The sequence below is a fragment of the Notolepis coatsorum genome (genome assembly GCF_963971535.1).
Source record: "Notolepis coatsorum genome assembly, chromosome: 18".
NCBI lineage: Eukaryota > Metazoa > Chordata > Actinopteri > Aulopiformes > Paralepididae > Notolepis > Notolepis coatsorum.
The window spans coordinates 84840246-84864797 of NC_140182.1; the positions used below are offsets into that span (position 1 = coordinate 84840246).

General features: G+C 44.0%; 1 protein-coding gene across 1 annotated transcript in view; it reads right to left on the reverse strand.

Moving 5' to 3' along the window:
• Window positions 1-24552, reverse strand: part of ankrd26 (ankyrin repeat domain containing 26) — an 87527-nt gene that overhangs the window by 33477 nt on the left and 29498 nt on the right. The window contains exons 21-37 of the mRNA XM_084334562.1: window positions 22443-22618; window positions 21399-21620; window positions 21079-21109; window positions 20783-20924; window positions 16687-16900; window positions 16232-16415; window positions 15473-15619; window positions 13103-13565; window positions 12216-12721; window positions 11862-12014; window positions 10126-10301; window positions 9245-9338; window positions 8133-8210; window positions 6616-6750; window positions 3712-3824; window positions 2707-2857; window positions 811-1101 (exon numbers count right to left, since the gene is read on the reverse strand). Of these exons, the coding sequence (XP_084190688.1) occupies window positions 811-1101; window positions 2707-2857; window positions 3712-3824; window positions 6616-6750; window positions 8133-8210; window positions 9245-9338; window positions 10126-10301; window positions 11862-12014; window positions 12216-12721; window positions 13103-13565; window positions 15473-15619; window positions 16232-16415; window positions 16687-16900; window positions 20783-20924; window positions 21079-21109; window positions 21399-21620; window positions 22443-22618 (3276 nt within the window). The remainder of the gene's footprint in view (window positions 1-810; window positions 1102-2706; window positions 2858-3711; window positions 3825-6615; window positions 6751-8132; window positions 8211-9244; window positions 9339-10125; window positions 10302-11861; window positions 12015-12215; window positions 12722-13102; window positions 13566-15472; window positions 15620-16231; window positions 16416-16686; window positions 16901-20782; window positions 20925-21078; window positions 21110-21398; window positions 21621-22442; window positions 22619-24552) is intronic.

A 24552-nucleotide genomic window follows, 5' to 3' on the forward strand; every position in this document is an offset into this window, starting at 1 on the left:
GGCAGTCAGCTCGAATCTGATTGGCTAGGATCGGATTTGGACTCTATAATGCTGGAAGCCTGGAGAAAGAGACCTACCCACTGCCTCTCTCCTATACTAGCTGCAATGAGCACAGTGAGTCTGACAGTGTGTTAGAGGGAGTGAGAAGGAGAAGAGGGAGACATTTAAAAAAAAATATATATATATAACACAGATGCACAGATGAAAAAGAATGTAAACTATATTAAAAAAAATTATATATATATATATTTTTTTCATATTTCATATTTCATATTTGATATGAATTTATAGGGAGGCATGGCTTCCGTTGGCTTCCATAAGGATTCGCCACTGGTTATGTCATAGACTGACGTTCACTGCTGACTTTTGTCCAATTAGTTGCACATTCCAAATGATGATGCAGAGCAATTCGTGATTTTTTTTACCGGCTGGTTCAACTACAGAACGCAAATGATACGCTACAAAGGGCTGTAACAAGGATGTAAAGTTGCCATGTAAATCCAGCCAAACGGCACATGTATGTAAACACTTTTTAAACACTACACTATATTTTATCTATTTATTCTTACAAATTTGCACTACCTCTTCTACCTCATTTTTGCATTTAGTCTTTTTGCATTTTAGTTTTGTATATTTTGTATAGTGTTTGGTCATTACTCTTTTACTGTATGCAGCACAATCTCAGGAGGGTCATACAGAACCAAGCATTTCACTATGTATGTACATGTACCTTATATGTGACAAATAAAACCAAAACTTGAAACTTCCTTATTTTGATCCATAAAACAAAACACCCTGCATAATTGTTACCTGCAGGAAGAGATTGACTTCCTCTAGTTTCTGGCGGATCTCTTGGCGGGCCCTCTCCTCCGCGTCCCTGCGGTAATGCTCCGCCTGGCTCTGCTCCGTCACGCCCGCCTCCACCTGCCGCCTCAGCCCAGACACCTCGTCCTCCAGCTTCTGCTTGCTCTTCTCCAGGCGCTCGTGGCTGCGGCTCAGGCCCTTCAGGCTGGCTAGCTGCTCCTTCAGCTCCACGTTCACCCGGTCCAGCTGGCTGCAGCGAGACGCCTCCTTCTCCAGCTGCATGTGGAGCTCGTCCACCTTGGAGGACACAGGGGATAAGGATCAGGGGATCAGGGGACGTGGGTCGGAGGACAGGTTTCTTCCTGCCATGAATGGACAGTCATATAAAACAACTGAAGTTTCTACCTGAAGTGTCTCAGGTAAAGAGACATTTAGACAATTTTCTGTTGAGAGAAGGCCATTTGATAATTGGACATAATAATAATAATAATAATAATAATAATAATAATAATAATAATAATAATAATAATAATAATAATAATAATAATAATAATAATAATAAATGTGATTTATAATGCACTTTTCTAGAACTCAAGTCACTTTACACTAATGGGCGGAGGTAGTACGACAAATATAACAGGGGCGACAGTGGCTCGGGAGGTAGAGTGGTCGTCTGGTAGACAAGACACTTAACCCCCTAATTGCTCCTGATGAGCAGGTTGGCACCTTGCATGGTTGCCTCCACCGTCGGTGTGAATGAATGTGTGAATCTGAGGAACAAAAGATTGAAAAGCGCTTTGGATAAAATCACTATATAAATGCACCATTCACCATTTATAACAATAACACCCAAAGATGGAGGGAGGGAGGCTAAGACAAAGCAATGGAGAAGAGACGAGTCTTCAGCTGGAATTGGAAAACGGCACGGGACTCCGAGTCTCTAATGGGGCAGAGTTCCAGAGCCTGGGAGCTGCCCTGGAGCTCTGTCCCCAAAACTGTGAAGGTTGGACTTGGGGGTGGAGAGAAGGCAGGCTGAAGTGGATCTGAGGGACAGAGAGGGTTGGTTGGGGGAGAGGATGTCAGTGAGATATGGAGGGGCCAGTTGGTGAAGGGCTTTGTAAGTGAAGACCAGGATGTTGTCGTTGATCCGGTGGGAGACCGGACGCCAATGGAGATCTTTTAGGACTGGGGTGATGTGGTGAGTTAGAAGTCTGCGTTCTGGACCAGAACAATCAATCAATTGGGGTCATAAACTTGCCAACATGTTCTATGTCTCGTGAGCTTGGCCATATTGACCCCCGAGAAGATTCAAGATTTGTTTATTGTTGTTTACAATGAAAATCTTACTTTGCTAGACCGCCCTTCACACAAAACCACACAATACTTAACTAAAACATATTTAAATACAAGCGAGTGCTAAAAAATAAGGTAAAAATAGATGCATATAATATATACAACATACAAGGCACAGTGAGTTACATTGCACGTTCCGATTCAGTGTTTACAATATAAATGGCGGTGACAGTGGGTCACAGCAGCAGTTAAAATGTGTAGCTCCGCCCGGTTGAGAGCAGACCTCTAGTGAACTGAAAATACACTATTTCAACAACTTTCCTGAGCCTACTACAGTTGAAAACAGTTAATGAAATAGCATCTTGCAGTTCACTAGAGGTCTGTTCTCCGTTGTCACCAGGCAGTGTTTCTCGGGGGGCAGATGGCCAAGCTCTCGAAACACTTTGTTGTCCAATTATCACCTCCTCCTCACAACATAACGACGGGATTAAGGTTGAAAATTGGCGAAGTGGCCCTTTAAGTGTTTATTTTCCTTGCATGCATCAGTCTAGAGAGGCTCGGTTCAGACAGTGAGGTGATGGTAATGTAAAATGTAAAAGATAGACATACCTTGTCCTTCATCCGTCCTATGGTGCCCTCACTCTGCCCATATCGTCCCATCTCCCCCCTATGACTGCTCATAGGAGAGCCAAGGTCAACTCCTCCTCCTCCACCCTGCTCACGAAGCCTCTTCTTAGCAGTCTTCAGTAGAGTGCGCAACCTGAAACACACATGTAGCAAAAACACCATACAGACACATACATGTAATGTTATTACGGGAAACGCAATAGCTCTATATTCAACCTTTCATCAGACTATGTTAAACTCGAGTCTTACACAGAATACAGAAACTGCCTGACTCACAACCTCACCTCCATTAATTACCCAAGGGATAAAGTCTGCTCAGAGGTAACCGTAAAGATACGATACATTATCCTTAACTGTGTATCATTCACACTATCTACTCTGCTATGAAAGAGTAACCGGTCCTCTGATATGTGCAAACTAATTCTACAACAGACAGCTGTAAACGGACAATATGACAAACTCAAATAAATCTGTTATTTATCCAAAACAGGATACAACAAAGAACAGGCAAAGATACGACAACCACATCAAACAACCAACTCAAGGTACAAGTTACATCACGATAACCATGACAAAACAAGGCACATTGGACTAAAATTCAGACACAACGATGCACGTGACAAACAGACAAAAAAGAAAGATTCATCTACAACTAAAACACAGACAAAACCAGGAACATCTAAATTGGACACACAAAACGTATTGCACAAAAAGATACATGTACGACTAAAACACAGACAAAACCAGGAACATCTAAATTGGACACACAAAACGTATTGCACAAAAAGATACATGTACGACTAAAACACAGACAAAACCAGGAACATCTAACTTGGACACACAAAACATATTGCACAGGCCAAACACCAACACGGAGGTGCACCAGTCACGGAAGCCGGGGATGATTGCGCTCTACTTGGAGGAACACGATGAAGAGGAGATTCTGCCATGGGTGAGGAGAGCGCGGAGGAGGAGGTAAGGTGTCACCTGTACATTTCTTTCTGGAGCTCCGTGTTTCTCGTCATCTCCTGGTCCAGCCGGGTGTCTGCCGCCTTCTTCTGCTCGCCTATTTTCTTAGCTTTCCTCCTTTCTAGATCCATCTGGGACGTCGGGAGGGGCAGAGGTTTGAGTGAAGCTCCAAACTTACACCCAGATATTAGTTCACAGGATTACAAATTCATTCAGATGAATTTTGATTCATTCATTCATTAGATTAATGTCTATGATAAATTTTACAGATTGATAAAATTGAATTTCCACATTCATATTGATGCATACATTTAATTTTTTTTGAATAATAATAATAATAATAATAATAATAATAATAATAATAATAATAATAATAATAATAATGTTTTACACCCTTACCCAGACCATAGTATAAATGATATTAAAAGAACACTGTTCCCGGGTTGGCCGACCGTCCATACTAACACAATTGGCAGTGTTAGCGGGTGGGAAACCCGGCGAGGGTGGGTCCTGGTCGTTGTAAACAGCGACTCCTACAGTTCGGTCGGGGTGCCTGCACAGCAAGGGAAGGATCTAGGAGAGGTAGTGTGACCTTCCACACGTTACACTCTCCCAGTGATAGTCCGCGCTGCCAGGTGAAAAGAAGTGGTGGGCTGGGTACACATGTGTCGGAGGAAGCATGTGATAGTCTCCGCCCTCCCGGACCGACGGTAGAGGGTAGAGTGCGCAACGACCAGGAAGGGGATTGGGAATTGGCATAACGACTAACATTGGGATGGGAGAAAAATGAAAAAATAAATAAATAAGAACATTGTTCAACACTCCAAAGTAGGCTAATGTCAAAGCGCGCTCAGTGAGTCAGTGCTTGCTGGTGGGTAATGTAGAATAGTCATAGGATTTTGTCAATTAGTTGATTTAATTTTTGCATTTATTAAATGAGTTTCTCACATGTAATAACGCAGAAGACCTTGTTAAATCAGTGATGTGCTTAAGCATAAAAACATAGTCGAATAAGACCTAACTGATTAATTAATGGACTAGGGGCAGCCCTAGTATGAATGAATGAATGAAAAAGTTTATTTTTGAACATGTATTCTCCCCCTACCTGAATGATCTCCTTCTCCCCTACCGCCCCACCCGTTCCCTCCGGTCCTCCTCCACTGCCTCCGTCACTGTCCCGACATCCAAGCTTAAAAACTTCGGAGATCGGGCCTTCTCTCGCACTGCACCCAGACTCTGGAACTCCCTCCCCCAGTCCATCAGAGACTCCCCTACACTCTCCACCTTCAAAGCTCGCCTCAAAACCCACCTGTTCTCCCTTGCCTTCAACCCCCCCCACCCCTAAACCCCCCCCTCCCCTCCAACCTGATTGATGTCTGTCTCCAGTCTTTTTTGTGCTATCAGGCTGTCTCCCCTGTTCCCCCCATGGTCTCATGATCCTTTTGTTTTTGTTTCTTTGCTTTCTTTGTTGTTTTTGTTTTTGTTTCTTTGCTTTAGTTTCTTTGTTTGTACTCCTGCTCCCGACTACTGTCAGCGACTTCGGGTTATTGAGAAGCGCTATATAAATTAAATTAATTATTATTATTATATTCCTCCAAACAAATCATAGTATCTAGCTCCGTCAAACAGAACAATCATAATACAATAAAAAAAAAATTATAAATAAAAAGTCAAGAGAAATGTATTTACCGGTAGTTAGTTGACATGTTCAAAAAAGGAGTAGAGGGAAGCTAAGCTTATTGATCCCTACCCCCATACATTTACATTTGTTCTTCCATTAATTCGACTAGATATAACATAATTTGGTATAAGAATTTTTTTTATTTTTTATTTTACTTATAGTACAAAAAGAAAAAACGTGATTCGCTTGACAGCAGTAAATACAATACAACACTACATAACACAATATAACATAACTTTGCTTATCCGCATTACTCATTTCTGTATTTCTCTAATGTGTATTTTTTAAGCTGCTTTTTAAATTGTGCCATATGTTTTTTTTTATCCACTTTTCTCCCATTTTCTATTTTTCTCCCATCCCAATTTTCATATCGTCCAATTCAACCCTCCCCTGTCTTTGAAAGTTGTTTCTTGCCTCCCACAAGCCGGCTGCAATGTGGACTAAGTCATACATAGCACGAGTCCCCTCCGATACTTGAGGTAACAGCCGTCGCATCTTTTCACCTGCGCGGCTCGATCTTTCAGCGTCGGGGATCTGGGCTTTGGAGGGGCCCCGCCCCCGTCGCTTCCTGATTCTACTGCGTAGGCGCACCAACCGACCTGTAGGAGTCGCTGTCCACAACGCCCAATCCCCACCCTTCAGTTTCCCTCCCTGTAATACGGCCAATGTGTATTACTGTGGACGACCAGCTAAACTGAAAGCAATGTGGAGAGCGGGGCTCGAACACATGTGCCATATGTTTACTCAGTTTGATGTATTCAGGTAAATTATTCCACAACTTCACTCCACAAACAGATATGCACATGCTTTTCAGCGTAGTGTGTACCATTGGTTGTTTTAGTAATATGATAATATCTGTAATTTGTAGGTTCAATTACCGGTAATCAAGCTTTTAGGAGCACAACATTTTAAAATGTAAATGTAACTAATTACACATATTCACCTATTAAATGTCATACTTTTCCAGACTTTAATCTTTAGAAATTGCAGATGGTATTGCTCATTGTTTTACACCTTTGACTATAGGCTAATAATGTTACTAATACTTAGTAGTGTCCTGTCAATCCAAGAGGCAAATTCATTCCAGAATGTTTTTTTTCTTTCTTACCCAGACCCACAAATTATCTGAATAATTTCCCAGACTCTCCAGACCTGGATGAGAGCCCTGACTGTACATGCTGAGCAGAAGTATGTGTTGTGTGTGTTGTGTGTGTGTGTGTTGTGTGTGTGGTGATGATCACCTGGCTGCTGAGCTCTCCCTTCTCCTTGTCCAGCTCTGCCAGACGCAGGCCCAGCTTGGAGCGGCTCTTCAGCTCCTCCTCCCACAAGGCCTGGGAGTCATGGGCCGTGTGCGACAGCATGCTCTGCTTCTGTACCTGGGGGAACGCAAGTATGGACAGGAGGTTGGTATAAGTTATGATGTAGGGAAGCCTCGACATTAAGCTTAAATTAGCGCTGGGGAATATTATACCTTTCAATATACAGTATGTATAGATATATTTATAGTTTATCATCTTGTGTTATCGCATTGTTTTTTTTTTAAATAGTGAATTGTGATAGAAAATATTGTCTAAAAATCAATGATAAAAAGTAACTATCGAGTCAGATTTCTCTCAAAAGTGAAATATTTGATTAAACTAAAGATTACACATTTCTTTTGATACTGTGTCACACCGTCCATTACCCTGCAGTCCAATATGATGAGCATCAACTGGATTACTTCTTCAAATATGATTATCTATACCCAAGTAGATATTCTGATAGTCATCTGGCAACAAATATCATATCAGACATCAGAGAACAAATTCATTGACAAAATGTATCACCATTCAACGTTATTCTTTCCCTAACCATTTTCCATGCATTTAGTTATGAATGCAGATCCTACCAATGCATTTTGCTATGTTTTAAAATGTGTGTTTATGCGATTAATGTAAAAAAAAAATCTCTGCATCGCCATTCTTTTATATGTATTGCTATGAAAGCAAATTCCGGGAGATTGCGAATGCATTGTGTTCCACACAGCAAGCAGCAGAAAAGGAGATGAGGACAAGAAGTCCAACACCAGGGCATCAAGCATTTATCAAGCATCTTTTTTGATCCACTTTTTCTCCCATTTTTCTATATTTTCTCCCATCCCAATTTCGTATCATCCAATTCAACCCCTCCCCTGTCACGAACGCTGTTTCTTGCCTCCCACAAGCCGGCTGCAATGTGGACTAAGTCATACATAGCACAAGTCCCCTCCGGTACTTGAGGTAACAGCAGTCGCATCTTTTCACCTGCGCAGCTCGATCTCTCAGTGTCGAGGAGTAACGCGTGGGAGGCTCACGCTGCCCCCGACACTTCCTGATTCTACTGCGCAGGCGCACCAACCGACTTGTAGGAGTCGCTTGTTCACAACGTTCGATCCCCACCCTTCAGTTTTCCCTCCCCGTAATACGGCCAATGTGTATTACTGCGGACGACCAGCTAAACTGAAAACAATGTGGAGAGCTGGATTCGAACACGCGAACCCAGCGTCTCCACATTGGTGGCGAGTGCCTTGCCCACTACACCACCTAGCCGCCCCCCACATTTATCAAGCATCTTAAAGTAGGAGTGCTAATCTGAGAACAGATTTGCTAGGAAGTCCTTGTGAGGCGTGTATGGTCATGTGACCTCAGCAGTGATCCTAGATCAGTACTCCTACTCTTGGTATGATAAATATGGGCCCAGAGCTGATAATTTCACGAGACACTGAACGTGCAAAACACACCTCTTGATTGAGCTGGTCTTCCAAATTCATCTTACTACCCTGGAGGTTTGACACCATGTCTTCCAAACGACCTCTGACCTGAAGAGACGGGACCATTGAAGAGATGTGTGAGGAACAATTTTATTTTAAACGAAAATAATTGCTTTGTTTCATTTCTTTTTTTTTTATATTTATTTTGGAGAAAACACTTCAAGAGGATGTGACATGCATCATGCAGAGGAAGGGTGGATAAAGGAATCCCACACCAAGATGAAGCTATCAAGAGAAAACAGACTTATAGAACCCGCCACCGAGGAGAAAAACAAACCTAGCCAGAAGAATTCTTGATTAAAGTGATAATTTGACAATTTTATTTTAACTTGTTAATTCAATTTGATTTATGGCATCACCAGACATAAAATATTTCACTTTTGCCCTTCAGTGAAATTCCCTGAAATTGCTTGTAGCATTCTTTATTGAAACCTTCACAGCTATCTGAATACTAACAATGCTAATGAAGGACAAATGTAGATCATTTTCTTCACAATGTCTAGTGGCTGATGATAAACAATATAACAAGTACAATTTTAAATGTCAAAGTATCCTTTTAGGTTTGATTATGCTTTGTCTTTAGATTTATTGTGTACCAGATTGTGTAAGTGTCCCATTAAATTTATATTAGTTGAGTGCATAATTTATTTCCATCCAGTGATAGGGAAAATGTTTTTCTTTCTTCTCTCTATTAAACAAGATCAACCCACAGAGAGACTACATCCGAAATACAAACCCCTCCTCCAGATGAACCGTCAGATGGCTGTAAGAAGATTGAATAACTTATAGTGTATCTACAGTGAGGAGATGATAAAAAAAACAGCTATTTATTTAATACCTTCATGAAGTCAGATGGTTGTAAAAAGATTGAATACCTTATAATGTGTCTACAGTGAGGAAATTATCAAAAACATCTATTTAGTACTTTCATAAACATACACCGCTGAAATATAGATTCATAAACATTGTTGAAATGTTTTTAATTTCTCATTTGAGCAGATTTGATACCAGAGGTCTTCTGTGAAAAATAATAATGTGCAGGGAAATGAAGGGATGGGTTGGTTTTGGATGACATCACTTACCATGGCAGCTTCCTGGGAGCCTTTCTGCAGAGTGTCGATCTTGTTAAACTGCTGTTTGGCAGCAGCCTCCAGCCTGGCGTTATCTATCTCCAGCCTGGAGACACATCACACCGACATTCAGCAACAGGCAATGATACCAGGGCTGCCCCTCTTAGTAAATTAATTAGTTAGTCGACCAAGATTAACAGATTAAACCAACTAATCGATTAGTCGACAAAATACCTCACTATTATTCGACTAAGAATGTTTTTAGTCAAGGACAGGCATAACAGGGTTTTTCCTGCATAGAAAATTTGAAGGCAGATTCCCACTGGGCCAAAAATGCTCAATGTCTGCAAAAACTCTAACGATATATAATCATTACACAACTCAAGATGCGTGGCTCTGGATGCATGCTGGTTAGCTAATGCTGGACAGTGTAATGGACATGTAATGAGCGCATTACACAAGAACAACCGTATCCAAAATAACCATAAAACACATGGACGTATACAAATGTTAACACAAATTGCTAAGATATCTGAGAAAGAGGTACATCTATGAAGTAGATAGAGTAGGAGAGAGAGAGAGAGAGAGATTATTTCTGCTGCTAAGGATATGTTAGGGAGGGTGTTGCTGCAGAAATACTGTTGGTGTAATTTATTTAGTTTACTAATATTTATTAATATATTCTTGTTTTCATGGATATTTGTGTAAAAATTACAATTAATTGGATTGAAGAACATTTTGAATACCTTTATTTAGGCTATTTTATCAGGCCATTTTAGAAGGCAAAAAAATGGTCTTAACACTACGAGGTACCACCAGGAAACACTGAAGACTGTATAAGACATTAGAAGTGATATTATTTCAGTAAAGCTCCTCCATGTGGATCTGGATACCTCTGCATGGCCTCCTCCAGCTGTCCGATGGTAGTGTCGGAGCCTCCTGAGGCCGACAGCGCCTCCTGGAGCTTCTGGGCGGTAATAGAATGCTCCCTCTCCTTCTCATCCAGGCTGCTCTTCAGACCGCTGATGCGTCTCTCGGACTGAACATACTGGTCCTCGCTCTCCGCCAGCTGTGACAGAGACAGAGGACGTACGTCAGATCAGAGAGGTCAACCGTAGGTCACACCCACTGGTGCAGCGGGAGCTGAAGAGGTGCTTCATATTGTGATTAGTCTGATACTGATAGGAGGGTATACTCTGAACGAGTAGAAGACGTGGGTACAGTCCTGCATATACGAGGGTGGGAAATTACAGTTTTTATCCACTAGCCACAGTATCTGGTAGGTTTCCAAATTCTATTATGTTGTGCTCTGTTCCAAGGGAACTGGAATGTTCTGGAATCCAAGTCTCAAATTGCATAATACAAACGGTGCCCTCTTTTCATGCTACCAAACTTTAAATGTAAACATACTAGCCAGCCACAGTGGTTTTTGATTTACGGGCCAAGTGTCCTTGAGCGAGACACTTAACCCCTAACTGCTCCAGACGAGCAGGTTGACACCTTACATGGTTGCCTCTGCCATCGGTGTGTGAATGTGTGAGTGAGAGTGTTAATGTGAGGCATAAGTTGTAAAACGCTTTGGATAAAAGCGCTATATAAATGCAGCCCATTTATAACTTTGACTACACTACGCCTACTGGTCACAACTGTAAGGTAAAGCACAAGTCACACTTAACGCTGTGCAAGACCGCCTCCTCCGTCACTTAAAGGTGTCACGGTCAACACTCGCATCAGCATGATTAGTACTCCTGAGCCGTCGTAATCTCGGCACACGTTATGCCTCTGGATTGATACTACGTTCCCAATCCCGTCAGCGTGAATACTTTCCCTAAGGTGGTTGTACTTCCAAGTTCGGTTTGCGCGATCTGATTGGCCACTGACGTTTCTGGTCATGTGACATGTGCGCCAATCGTGTGACGGCAAGTTCTATTCCGGGTCTAACAGCCTGCAAACTACCTAACGCCTAGTTTATCACTGGTTAAGCTTAGGCGACTCTTTCGAAGTTGGTTAAGGTTAGAGTTTGGAATCAGGGCTGGTGTTCTATCGCCCTGCTCTAACACAAACTCTAACCTTAACCAACTTCGAAAGAGTGCCTAAGCTTAACCGGTGAAAGAACTTGCCGTCACACGATTGGCGCACATGTCACATGACCAGAAACGTCAGTGGCCAATCAGATCGCGCAAACCGACAACCACCTTAGGGAAAGTATTCACGCATCCCGTCAGCCTGTATACTTTCCGTAGCCGCATTTCTGGCAGACGCTCTCTGATTGGCCAACGTCAGTTTCTACACTGGTTAAGCTTAGGCACTCTTCGAAGTTGGTTAAGGTTAGAGTTTGTCTTAGAGCTTGACGGCAAGTTCTTTCGACGGTTAAGCGTAGGCACTCTTTCAAAGTTGGTTAAGGTTAGAGTTTGTCTTAGAGCATGGCGATAGAACGCCAGGTAGTTTGCAGGCTGTTTGACGTGGAAATGGGCAAAGACACAGCTCGTCACGCTATTGGGCGCACATGTCACATGACCAGAAACATCTGCCAGAAATGCGGCTATGGAAAGTATAGACGCATCCCGTCAGTATCAAGAGACGCAGTGAGGGTATACAGCCACAAGGGGGCACTGTCCCCTTCCCCTACCTTCCCCTTGAGCCTGTCCATGTCCTTGAGGAGCCGGGCCTTCTCCTCATCCAGGTCATTGCGGTAGCGGGTGTTGACCTCCAGGGAAGCCTCGCTCATCGACAACTTTTTTAGAGAGTCGGCCAATTCCTGTTGTAACTGCCTCAGACCGGTCTGGAGTCACAAAGACAGAGAGAGAAAGGGAGAGAGACAGAAAGGGAGAGAGAGAAAAAGAGCGATAGAGAAAGAGAGAGGGAGCACTTTCGTTAGACAGTGAGAGAGAGAGATCCTAAACTAACTGGTGACACATGGATGAAAGGCTTTAAGTTGGGCAAGGAAGTATAATCCTCTTAATCTCCTCTATCCAGGACTCACCTCTCTGCCGCTCTTCTCCTCCTCCAGCTTGTAGACCTGCTCCCGGAGGTCGGCGGCCTTGCTGGCCAGCTCCTTGCTCCTCTCCTCCACCAGCTGCACCCTGTCCTCGCAGACCAACCGCTGCTTGGACAGGGTGTCACTGAAGTGCTCCTGGGCGTCCGTCACAGCACGCTCCTTGGCCACGCCCTTGTTCTGAGCCTCCTCGAGCTGCTGCCGCAGCAGCATGCCCTCGCTCTGGGCCTGGACGAGCCGCTCCTGAGAGGCCTCTTGGCGGGCGCCGGCCCGGCTGGCCTGACCCTGCTCTGCCAGCAGGGACGTGTCCAGCTCCTTGACACGCGCCGTCGCCCGGTCTTTCTCCCGCTGAAGGGTCTCCAGCAGCAGGCTCTTTTCCGTCAACTGCAGGGTGGCCCGGTGGACCTCGTTCTCCATGCTGTTCGCACGGCCCTCCGCATTAGCGAGCTTCTGGGACAGCGTGCTCACCGCCTCCCGCTGGCTGTCCGCGTGTCCTGTTGGAGCGGCATGGGAGAATCAGTACAGAATCACGCCGTGGTGCATAGTAATTGCATCAAGAACGGCAAGTGTCAATATTTCCGTTTGCATTTCGAGGCTGTTAATGAAAGACCACATCCAGTATCGATGTTCCATTGTAACATTATTGAACATGGCAAAGAATTATCTGTCAAGTCTGAAAGGTCAATTACAACTTATTTTGACACTGTATCGGCTCAAACGTTATCTCAGACGTTTACTTCACTCAATACAAAACAGAAGAGCAAACTGAAATAAATGGCTGTATCAAATCACCACACACTGAGTGTAAAATATCAAAGATCGCAGCATTATTGCAATGTGTACGATAATTTAATATAGATTAGATTCCCACTTGCCGGTGTGTTTGTCTGAAGCCCGCTGGCGCTCCTCCTTCTCCCGCAGCAAGGCTTTCTCTGCTTCAGTGCGGGTGGCCTGGCATCGCTCGGCCTCCTGCAGGGCCCCGGTCAGGCGGTTGCGGGTCGACGCAATGTCCGTCTCTAGCGCCTCGCGGGCCTGCCGCTCGTGCTCCAGACGGGCGGAGGACGCGGACAACTCGGACTTCAGGTTGGCCAGCTGGTTGTTGTACTGGAAGACGGTCTGGGTCAAGGCGTCCTCGTTGAGTTTGAGGTCTCGGCGGGCGTCTTCCAGGCGCTCCTTGAGGGCCTCGCTCTCCTCCGCCAGACGGCTCTCCTCCAGGCTGCTGTTGGCGCGAGAGCGCTCCAGCTCCGTCTTCAGGATGATCCGCTCCTCGTGCAGGACGGTAGTCTGCTGGAGGAGCTCCCTCTCCCTGTCGCTGGCCTCGGTGAGCTGGGACAAGGCCTACAGGAGAGAAACACCAGAGTCAAGAAACATCATGATGCTTCAGATGAAAATCATAGCGTTCAACAACATTGATCCAACTGGGTCAAAGGAACACTCCGTCCCAACACAAATTAAGATAATTTTATGCCTATAATCTCACACATATCCCAAAACAACAAACTGTCTCATATACATTTATTTGGTTCGACAGTTTTTGGAATGTGTGATGTCACTATAGTGAAATAAAATAAATTTAAGAAGAAATCAAGACCATAGAGTGATAAACTATTTAAAAAAAAGAATTCTGAAATATGTGACATCACACACCCCATCTCTTTAACTCAACAGCTCTCAAACCAAATTAAAGAAAGGAAGACTTCTGCTTTATTTCTTTGGGTGGGTCTTTTTCTTTTTGTTTGTTTGTTTTATCTTGCAAACTTTAACTTTTTTTGTTCTTTCCGGGATCGGTTTTTGTTGATTTTTGATTTTGTTTGTTTGTTTGTTTGTTTGTTTGTTTGTTTGTTTGATCTTGAAAACTTTACACTTTTTTTAATTTGTTTTTTGAATTAGGGGTAGGTTGCTCTATAAGCCTTCGGCTTCAAGCCTATCATTCATTCATTTATTCATACCTCATTGCCCTTGCTGATGACTACCTTGTTGCCCTTGCTGATGACTACCTTGTTGCCCTTGCTGAGAACTACCTCATTGCCCTTGCTGAGAACTACCTCGTTGCCCTTGCTGATGACTACCTTGTTGCCCTTGCTGATGACTACCTTGTTGCCCTTGCTGAGAACTACCTCATTGCCCTTGCTGAGAACTACCTCATTGCCCTTGCTGAGAACTACCTTGTTGCCCTTGCTGAGAACTACCTCATTGCCCTTGCTGAGAACTACCTCGTTGCCCTTGCTGATGACTACCTTGTTGCCCTTGCTGAGAACTACCTCATTGCCCTTGCTGAGAACTACCTTGTTGCCCTTTCTGAGAACTACCTTGTTGCCCTTGCTAAGAACTACCTTGTTGCCCTTGCTGAGAACTACCTTGTTGCCCTTGCTGAGAACTACCTTGTTGCCCTTGCTGAGAACTACCTTGTTGCCCTTGCTGAGAACTACCTCGTTGCCCTTGCTGAGAACTACCTCGTTGCCCTTGCTGAGAACTACCTCGTTGCCCTTGCTGAGAACTACCTCGTTGCCCTTGCTGAGAACTACCTCGTTGCCCTTGCTGAGAACTACCTCGTTGCCCTTGCTGAGAACTACCTCGTTGCCCTTGCCGAGAACTACCTCGTTGCCCTTGCCGAGAACTACCTCGTTGCCCTTGCTGATGACTACCTTGTTGCCCTTGCTGAGAACTACCTTGTTGCCCTTGCTGAGAACTACCTTGTTGCCCTTGCTGAGAACTACCTCATTGCCCTTGCTGATGACTACCTTGTTGCCCTTGCTGAGAACTACCTCGTTGCCCTTGCTGAGAACTACCTCGTTGCCCTTGCTGAGAACTACCTTGTTGCCCTTGCTGAGAACTACCTTGTTGCCTTTGCTGAGAACTACCTCGTTGCCCTGGCTGAGAACTACCTTATTGCCCTGGCTGAGAACTACCTTGTTGCCCTTGCTGAGAACTACCTCGTTGGCCTTGCTGAGAACTACCTTGTTGCCCTTGCTGAGAACTACCCGATTGCCCTTGCTGAGAACTACCTTGTTGCCCTTGCTGAGAACTACCTTATTGCCCTGGCTGAGAACTACCTTATTGCCCTGGCTGAGAACTACCTTATTGCCCTTGCTGAAAACTACCTTGTTGCTCTCGCTGAGAACTACCTCGTTGCTCTCGCTGAGAACTACCTCGTTGCCCTTGCTGAGAACTACCTCGTTGCCCTTGCTGAGAACTACCTTATTGCCCTTGCTGAGGACTACCTCGTTGCTCTCGCTGATGACTACCTCATTGCTCTTGCTGATGTTCCTCCGGTTCTCCTCCTCTATCTCCTGCTGCTTGCGCAGGTGGTTGTTGAGCAGGTTCTCCTGCAGGGTTCTGGTGCTGCGCTCCTGGGCCAGGAGCCTCTGGCTGTCACTGCTGTCCTCCTCCAGCTGGGGACATAAAGCACACCCGTTACTAGGTGTGTATCATTACATCCATTTACATCCATCAAATTCTATCAATGCACTGTACAGTACATACTGTTTATGGATTCAGATCGTTAATATATTGTGAAACAAATAAGCAGCTAATAATTATTTAGGGGTGTCACAATTATTCGACTGAATCGATTGCAAAACATAATGAATAAAAAGACCTGGTTAAAGTTCATGCTTTAGGCTTGATTTCTGTGTGCATTCATGGGAAAAACTAAATGCAAGTACACTTAAATGAAAATGTTCAGTTGCCTTGTCTTGCGTTGGATTAATAATTTGTTTTTAATAATCGTTAGTTGCAGCTGTAGATTGTCTAGTTGTACAGATTCAACGAATGGTGCTTCAGGTTTTTCATTCAAGTGGTAAGCAGAGCTGAATGTATGGAAGGTCCTGTTGTCATTGGACCATTGTCACCCAGACAATTCCTACACATTAATTGAATTGAACAAATAAAGAGTTGGTGATTCTCTATACATACATTCTCTATACATGATTTATCAATTCATTTTAATCAATACAATTTAAAATAATTGCAGCACGAGTGAAATAGGCAAAGTAAAGAGGGACCTGTTTGATGTTGTTGACCATAGTTCTCATCTCCAGCTCCAGGTTCCTGAGGGTAAGCTCCACCCTCTGTTTCTCCTCCACCTCCAGATGCTGCTGCTCCTCCGACCTCCTCAGCTTCTCCCTGGTGGTGTTGTACATCATACTGGCATTCCGATGGTTCTCCTGCTCCTGCTTTAACTGAAATCTACAGCGAGAGCAAAAAGAGAGTAGAAGAGCATTTTTCTTTTAATTCAATGAATCCTCCGATCTGTACAGAATTGAACAAAACAAGGGCGTAGAGAATCGATAAAAAAAAAAGGAAACGATTATATGTATATATATATGAAGGAGGTGAAAATCTGTACTAAAATTAGAAGATAAAAGAGGACAGAGCAAGAGAAAGCCCAAGGACAGCGAAGAGCGCTAAAAAGGAGAGTTGTACCCAGCTGTCACAAAGACATGGCAGAGTTTCTCACTTGAGGTTGTCGAGTCCAGTCTGAAGTTCCAGCTGTTGGCGCTCCAGGCCGGACTTGACCTCCTTGACCTCATCAAGGGTGCTCCTCAGCTCGGCCCGCTCCATCTCCAGCTGGCTCATCTTGCTACTCTGATGTCCGAGGCGGCTCTTCGTCTTCTGGATGGAGCGCTCGTACTCGTGAAATATGTTCTGTAGTTTCACCATGCTTCTGGAGTCTGAGGGGTGCACGGCATGGGAGTAAGGGAGGGGTCTCTGGGTCTTATTGCACAGAGGCCACATTGTGGATTAATGATTGTTTTCATTTATTTTTCATTTAATCTTCATTCAATTCTCGGGAAACATTGAGGGTTGGACCCTAATTTCCAACGATGCCGAGATTACATTAGGCAGAAAGAAGAACTGAGATAACCAAAACAAAAACAATTCAGACAATAAGAACACACATATTAACATTGGTTATAACCTAGTTATAATAAATACATTGAAAAACATTACGATTTATAAGCATATATATTTTTTTAAATGTCCCTATGTTATCAGGGAATCAATATGTAATGTGCATTGTAGGTTATTCCACGTGTCCGCACTAAATCTAAAAGCAGTCTTGATTTCAGGGCAAAGATGGATTATTAATAAATTTTAATTGTATAGCGCTTTCACACATACTCAAAGCACTTACAGAAAACAGATGTAGACTACAAAACGATGACAGACTACAAAGGCACCTCCCTCAAACTGAACAGTGACATCTCCTTAGCAAATGACCTCAATACCTTCTATGCGAGGTTTGATGCTGGTAATAACAACACCAGCCCACAAGCCACGGCAATGGGGGGGGGGGGGGGGGGGTCTGCTGCTGATGGAGACTCAGTGTTCAGGGTAACAGAGCATGAGGTGAGGCGGACCTTTAAAAAAGTGAATATCAGGAAGGCAGCAGGACCGGACGGCATCCCTGGCCGCGTCCTAAAAGTCTGTGCCGACCAACTGGCCCCGGTATTCACTGACATATTTAACCTGTCCTTAGAACAGGCTGTCATCCCCACCTGCCTGAAGAAGTCCACTATTATCCCTGTACCCAAAAAATCCAAGCCTGCTTGCCTCAACGACTACCGCCCTGTAGCTCTCACCTCCATAGCCATGAAGTGCTTTGAGAAGCTAGTAAAGGGCTACATCTGCTCCTCCCTCCCCATCAACATGGACCCCCTGCAATTTGCATACCGCCCCAACAGGTCCACGGAGGACGCCATAGCCCATGTGCTGCACACAGCAGCATCACACCTGGACAAGAGGAAGGGGAACTATGTGAGAATGCTATTCATCGACTACAGCTCGGCATTCAATACCATAGTCCCCTTCAAACTCATAGCCAAGCTCAGGGACCTGGGCTTGAACTATGACCTCTGCCAGTGGGTCTTGGACTTCCTGACGGGCAGACCCCAGGTGGTGAGAGCAGGCAACTGCACCTCCTCATCCATCACCCTCAACATAGGGGCCCCCCAGGGCTGTGTTCTGAGTCCCCTCCTCTACTCCCTGTACACACACGACTGTGTGGCTCAGCGGAGTAGCAACACAATCATCAAATTAGCTGACGACAGTGGTGGTGGGCCTGATCTCTGCCAACGACAAGAGGGCCTACCTGGAAAAGGTCAAGGTCCTGGCGGGATGGTGCCAGGAAAACAGCCTCTCCCTGAACGTCAGCAAAACAAAGGAGATGATTGTGGACTTCAGGAGGTCGGGGGTCAAGGACTACAGCCCCCTCAGCATCGACGGGGCACCGGTTGAGAGAGTCAACAGCTTTAAGTACCTCGGAGCCTACATATCCGAGGACTTGACATGGACCACACACATTGACAGTGTTGTGAAGAAGGCACGACAACGCCTCTACTTCCTCAGGCGCCTAAGGAAGTTCCAAGTCAGTCAGAAGATCCTTAAGAACTTCTACTCATGTACAATAGAGAGCATCCTGACTGGCAACATCACCTCCTGGTTTGGGAATAGCACTGCACAAGACCGAAGCAGACTACAAAGAGTGACACGTTCAGCCGAACGCACAATTGGAGGGGGGCTCCCCACCCTCCAGAACATTTACAACAAGCGGTGCAGGGGCAAGGCTAAGAGAATCATTAAAGACTCCAGTCACCCGAACAACTGCCTCTTTGAACTGCTGCGGTCAGGCAAGTGATACCGGAGTCTCAAGGCGAGCACAGAAAGACTCAGAAGAAGCTTCTATCCCCAGGCCATCAGGCTGCTCAACGAACACTACACAACAACAACCATCAAACGCACATAGCACACACATCCACACGCACACACTCACTTTAAACAAACACACTGTAGCACCCACTCCCCACACTTTATAGCACACACTCACTTTAAACAAACACACTGTAGCACCCACTCCCCACACTTTATATTTATTGATGAAGGATTGCACTACAACTCGTACACCTTACTGTAAATTGTACCTAAATTGTACCTCATCCCATTTCTGCTTTGCACTATATAGTATTGTACATTAGTACACTGCATAGTATTGTATATTATATGGTAACTCAGTTACGTCTATTCTCAAGTTTCAAGTTTCTTTAATAGTTGTCATACAGAAGTACAGAATACTTTCATACAAAATGCTTCTTACTGTTACGCTCCAGAGACTGTGCTAGACAAGATAGTATCAAATAACATAGTATAGCATGTAATTTAGAAGAAGAAAATGAGGTCACAGTGTTCGGTATAGACATATGTACAGTGTTCTGAGTTACCATATAATATACAATACTATGCAGTGTACTAATATACAATACTATATAGTGCAAAGCATAAATGGGATGAGGTACAATTTAGGTACAATTTACAGTAAGGTGTACGAGTTGTAGTGCAATCCTTTATCAATAAATATAAAGTGTGGGGAGTGGGTGCTACAGTGTGTTTGTTTAAAGTGAGTGTGTGCTATAAAGTGTGGGGAGTGGGTGCTACAGTGTGTTTGTTTAAAGTGAGTGTGTGCGTGTGGATGTGTGTGCTATGTGCGTTTGATGGTTGTTGTGTAGTGTTCATTGTTCATTGAGCAGCCTGATGGCCTGGGGATAGAAGCTTCTTCTGAGTCTTTCTGTGCTCGCCTTGAGACTCCGGTATCGCTTGCCTGACCGCAGCAGTTCAAAGAGGCAGTTGTTCGGGTGACTGGAGTCTTTAATGATTCTCTTAGCCTTGCCCCTGCACCGCTTGTTGTAAATGTTCTGGAGGGTGGGGAGCCCCCCTCCAATTGTGCGTTCGGCTGAACGTGTCACTCTTTGTAGTCTGCTTCGGTCTTGTGCAGTGCTATTCCCAAACCAGGAGGTGATGTTGCCAGTCAGGATGCTCTCTATTGTACATGAGTAGAAGTTCTTAAGGATCTTCTGACTGACTTGGAACTTCCTTAGGCGCCTGAGGAAGTAGAGGCGTTGTCGTGCCTTCTTCACAACACTGTCAATGTGTGTGGTCCATGTCAAGTCCTCGGATATGTAGGCTCCGAGGTACTTAAAGCTGTTCACTCTCTCAACCGGTGCCCCGTCGATGCTGAGGGGGCTGTAGTCCTTGACCCCCGACCTCCTGAAGTCCACAATCATCTACTTTGTTTGTATCAAGACCATGATAACTTGGGTGAGAGGTCTGGATGGCCTTTAAAGAATGTTACTTGCACAATACTAAATAATGTGGGAAATCAACCCTATTCCTAAAACAGCTCTAACTTTAAAAGGGTTGAACAAACTGCAGAATGTAAGCACATCTTCAATGAGTCTAATCCCTTTGACTAGTCTCCATGACAGTTTATACATTTATTTTTGGTTAATGAGTTATACAAAATATATTTCTGGCGCAGTGTGCTACTACTATTCTGCATAAGAGTATACATTGTCTACAGTGTAATTGCCATTCTATAATTATTAATATTATTATTATGTTCTACTATTATTATTATTATTATTATTATTATTATTATTTCTATTATTATCTTTTTTCCTGCTTGTACCTCCCATCCCCACACTGCTATGACACCTGAACCCTTAAAGTAGGAATTAATAAAGGAACACTTGACTTGATCTCTTGAGCTGCGACAGTACCTAGTGTGGTGCAGTCCAGCTGATGGATGAGCACAGAGGCGTGGCGATAGCCTGCGGTGGGAGAGTCCATGTCATCTGTGGCTGTGTCCGAGGACTGAGTGAGCTCATCCAAGTCCTCCGCCATCTCCATCGCTCCGCTATTCTGAATCGGAGAACACGTGAGAGGATCATATCAATATTGCTCCTCACATGCTACGTTGAAATTCTGACCAAATTAAAAGAGTAAAATTGTATTCAAGTGGGATGAACCAGAACAGAAGAAGGCTATTGACAGGATGCCAATGGTAGGGTTTTACCTCCTCTGTCCACCTGCCTGCAGATGGAGACCTAGGTCAGACAAACACAAGGCAGAACGAGAGGTGTTATTTGGGAAATCATTTCAAGAGACTACCTTCTCATGCTCAGTTTGCACGAGTTGAGGAGGGAGGCTTAATTGAGATGTGATGGTATAATGCAGTATACTATTCGGTTTGTCAGAGATGTTAGTCATGCAGCTAACTAGAAGGAAACTGGAGGATGAGGTCCTGATCGATTCCCTCAAACCACCGACAATGGAAGTGTTAAGAGAAGAGAGAGGTGACGTCGGAAAAAGAAAAGCGGCATACTGCATATATACCTTCCTTCATCGTCCGACACTTCGCTTAAAGTGCTATCGTCAAACACAGAGAGAGGGTCTCCGTTAACACGGACGGTGGTCTGAGGGGCTCTGCTGCGCCGGGCCCCTCTGACCAGCTCCTGCGGGACGGTTCCCTCTACAGTTACAGCTCGCCCCGCCCGACTGCTGTTACTGTACTTCTGCTGGAGGGGGGCATGTAGTTGCACTGGGACCCTGTTGGCGCTAAGGAAAGCAATAGACCTAGTGGTGAATGACACGCCCAGAGACATGTTTACACCCACACGCGTCGGCCCTGGGAGCCTTCACTTCGCGGCAAGGCTACGGCAAAAGGAAGGATTAAAAACTTGGGACTGGGGTCCCTCTCTTAGCTGCATCCAGCGACAAAGTATCTGGTAGTTATCTGTGGATGGAGCAGTGAATGCTTGTACATTTAGTTGATTAGATAATATCCGTTTCCTTAATTCAGAGGACCTGCAACTAGGGTTTAAGGATACAGACCGAATGACATCGGTACTACCGAGTACCGATTCACGCTAGATCAATCGGTACCAAGTTTCGGTACCTTTACATATTTAGTATAAAGCCTTTTCCACAAAAATATATACTATATATTACTGCCCCATCGCTTGGGTCTTTAGAAAGACCAGACAAGGTCAGAGGAGTTTGATCATATTTACTGAGGATGGCCAGATAATATTGATATTTAAACATTTAAAAACATAATACATGATCATGCAATTTATTTTGTGTGGTGTGTTACAACAATAAATAACTAAATGTTCTAAGTAAATAATTGATTTTTCAACTAAAATAAACAATTTTGTTATTACAGATAGAGTTATGTACCGAAAAAGGTGCCGTTGGGTACCGATACCGAATTCCAGGAACTGGTACAGTATCGGTTCAAACGTGAACGGTACCCAACCCTACCTGCAACAGGGGCTGGATCAGGTTTCTATGGTTTCTACACTATGGAGGCCCTGCTGCACAGCTGCCAACACTGACAACCCTAACAATCTACCGTTAAAGCTGAAAAATGCATACCTCTTTGCCATTTTGGATGGTGGATTTGCTCCATTTCCTCTCTGCACCTCTCCCAAGTATCCTAAACTGCTCTCAGGTGTCTCTGCGTCCTCTCCTTCCTCTTCCCATCCTTGAGAACCCCCAGAAACCCTGGGTTTTCGCACCTCCATCTTGGTCTTTATCTCGTCTTCGCTGACCTGAAAAAGACAAAGGGGAAATGTTTTGTAATGATCAAAATTTGCAGCATTGAAACACGGGGAAACAAGGTTGGGGCCAGCCTTTTAAAATGCTAATTTGGAGCAGGTCTACTTTGCCATACATAATTCAGTGTGTCATCCCTCCCTTGAGAGACCAAACACCTTCATGTGGTTACACGATGTGACACAGTAGTCACGGTTAATCGTCTTTATTAGACATGGCCATTCCTATGCATTTTAATAGAGGCCCTACTCATTACAACCACCATCCTCGAACGTAGCGTGTAGAAACGCCACTCAAGACTTTGCATATGGCTCAATTATCACGCATGTATGAATAAAATCCGGAAAACCAGGGGCCACTTTAGACTAAAATATACCCAACTTTAAACCTGACTTGTAATTTTGTATTACTACAAGCTAACTTAATATGGACTTTGAGTGTCCAAATTGTGTTACAAGACCTGTGGGAGAAAAGGGAGGGAAAAGTAACATGGCCACCATGATAACGTTTTGCTATATGTTTGACAGTTAGCTAGCTAATGTTAATCTCATTGTAAATCATTTATAAAAACGCTGTTTGTAACAGTAATGTTACTCACCCAAAAAATATAATAAAGGTATCTCTAAATGTAAAATTTCTTGTTTTGCAGTAAAAATAACTATTTTGCCCGATAATGTTTATGAGCTTATGTTGTGCTGTCAAATTCAAAACAGAAAATGTAGCCTTATCTCCCAGAAATCTTCCTGGATACCATAATGTCACTTGTTCTTCCATATTTTTCAACTCATTGCTCTCTGGAGCTATGTATTTGTGTGGCATCACAGATTCAAGGGCAAGACAGCCCTTCTCTCTGGCTATGGGGTAAGACAGTAATGACATCAGTTAATTTCAATTCATGAATATCATATTTTGACATATTTAAAAATGTTTGTGATATTATTGTTTCTATAAACCATTCAAAAGGCTGGCCAAAACGTTGTTTTTTTCTTAGTAAGGAAAATAAATGTATAAATGTTTTAAAAATAAGAGTATAAAGGCTAACGTCAAAAAAGCATGCAAAAAATAACAGAAAACCAAATGCCGCAAATGACACTGTTTCAATTGATCCATTTCAAACCCGCCCTCTTTTCTTGATCCTCCAATCACAACTGTTGCTTCCCTCCAACAACGTGATTGTAGGATGGAGAAAAGAGGGCAGGATTTGAGATGGATCAAATGCACTTGTGATCATGGTAAGAAGGGCATCATTTATCACACCACGTCTTCACATCACACCAACTATAGAGTTCGAGAAACAGAACTGTTCCACAACAAAAGGCTGCATGCGAAGCATATGAGTTAAAAGCAAAGAGTCATGACTGAAGAAGATGAAAGACAGCCTTGATGGAGCCTGGGAGTTGTAACCAGGATACCACACACACTACAGCTGAAAGGACTGAAAGGCCCAAAAGCTTCTTGAGGGTGGTGTAGATCTTCCGCAATGTTGTTCAGATCGATCGAAAAGAGAGCGGAGCGACTGTGTTGGACACGGGAATGAATGATAAAAGGTTATACGACAATCAAGGAATGGCAAATTAAGCAAACGGACAATGTGAAAAGAGGAGCATGCAAGGCTCACTTTTCTACATCTAAAAGTACACTGGAAAACAGTTTGAGAATTGTGACTTGGAAAACACAGAGATAAATAAGTTGAAGTGGTGAATGGTGGCATTTTTCGCAAACTTAGTGATGATGGTAATGAGATAGAAAAAAGAAGAAGTAAAAGATCACTAAGAAGGGCTATCGGAGTAAAGGGGCGGCCATCCTCTACCTCTTTCTGGCGTCGGGCCTTCTCTTTCTCCAAGTCCAGGAACACAACCTTCAGCATCCCTACCTCGTGCTTGAATCTCTGCATGTCCTCTTCCAACACTTCGTCGGAAACACCTGTGGT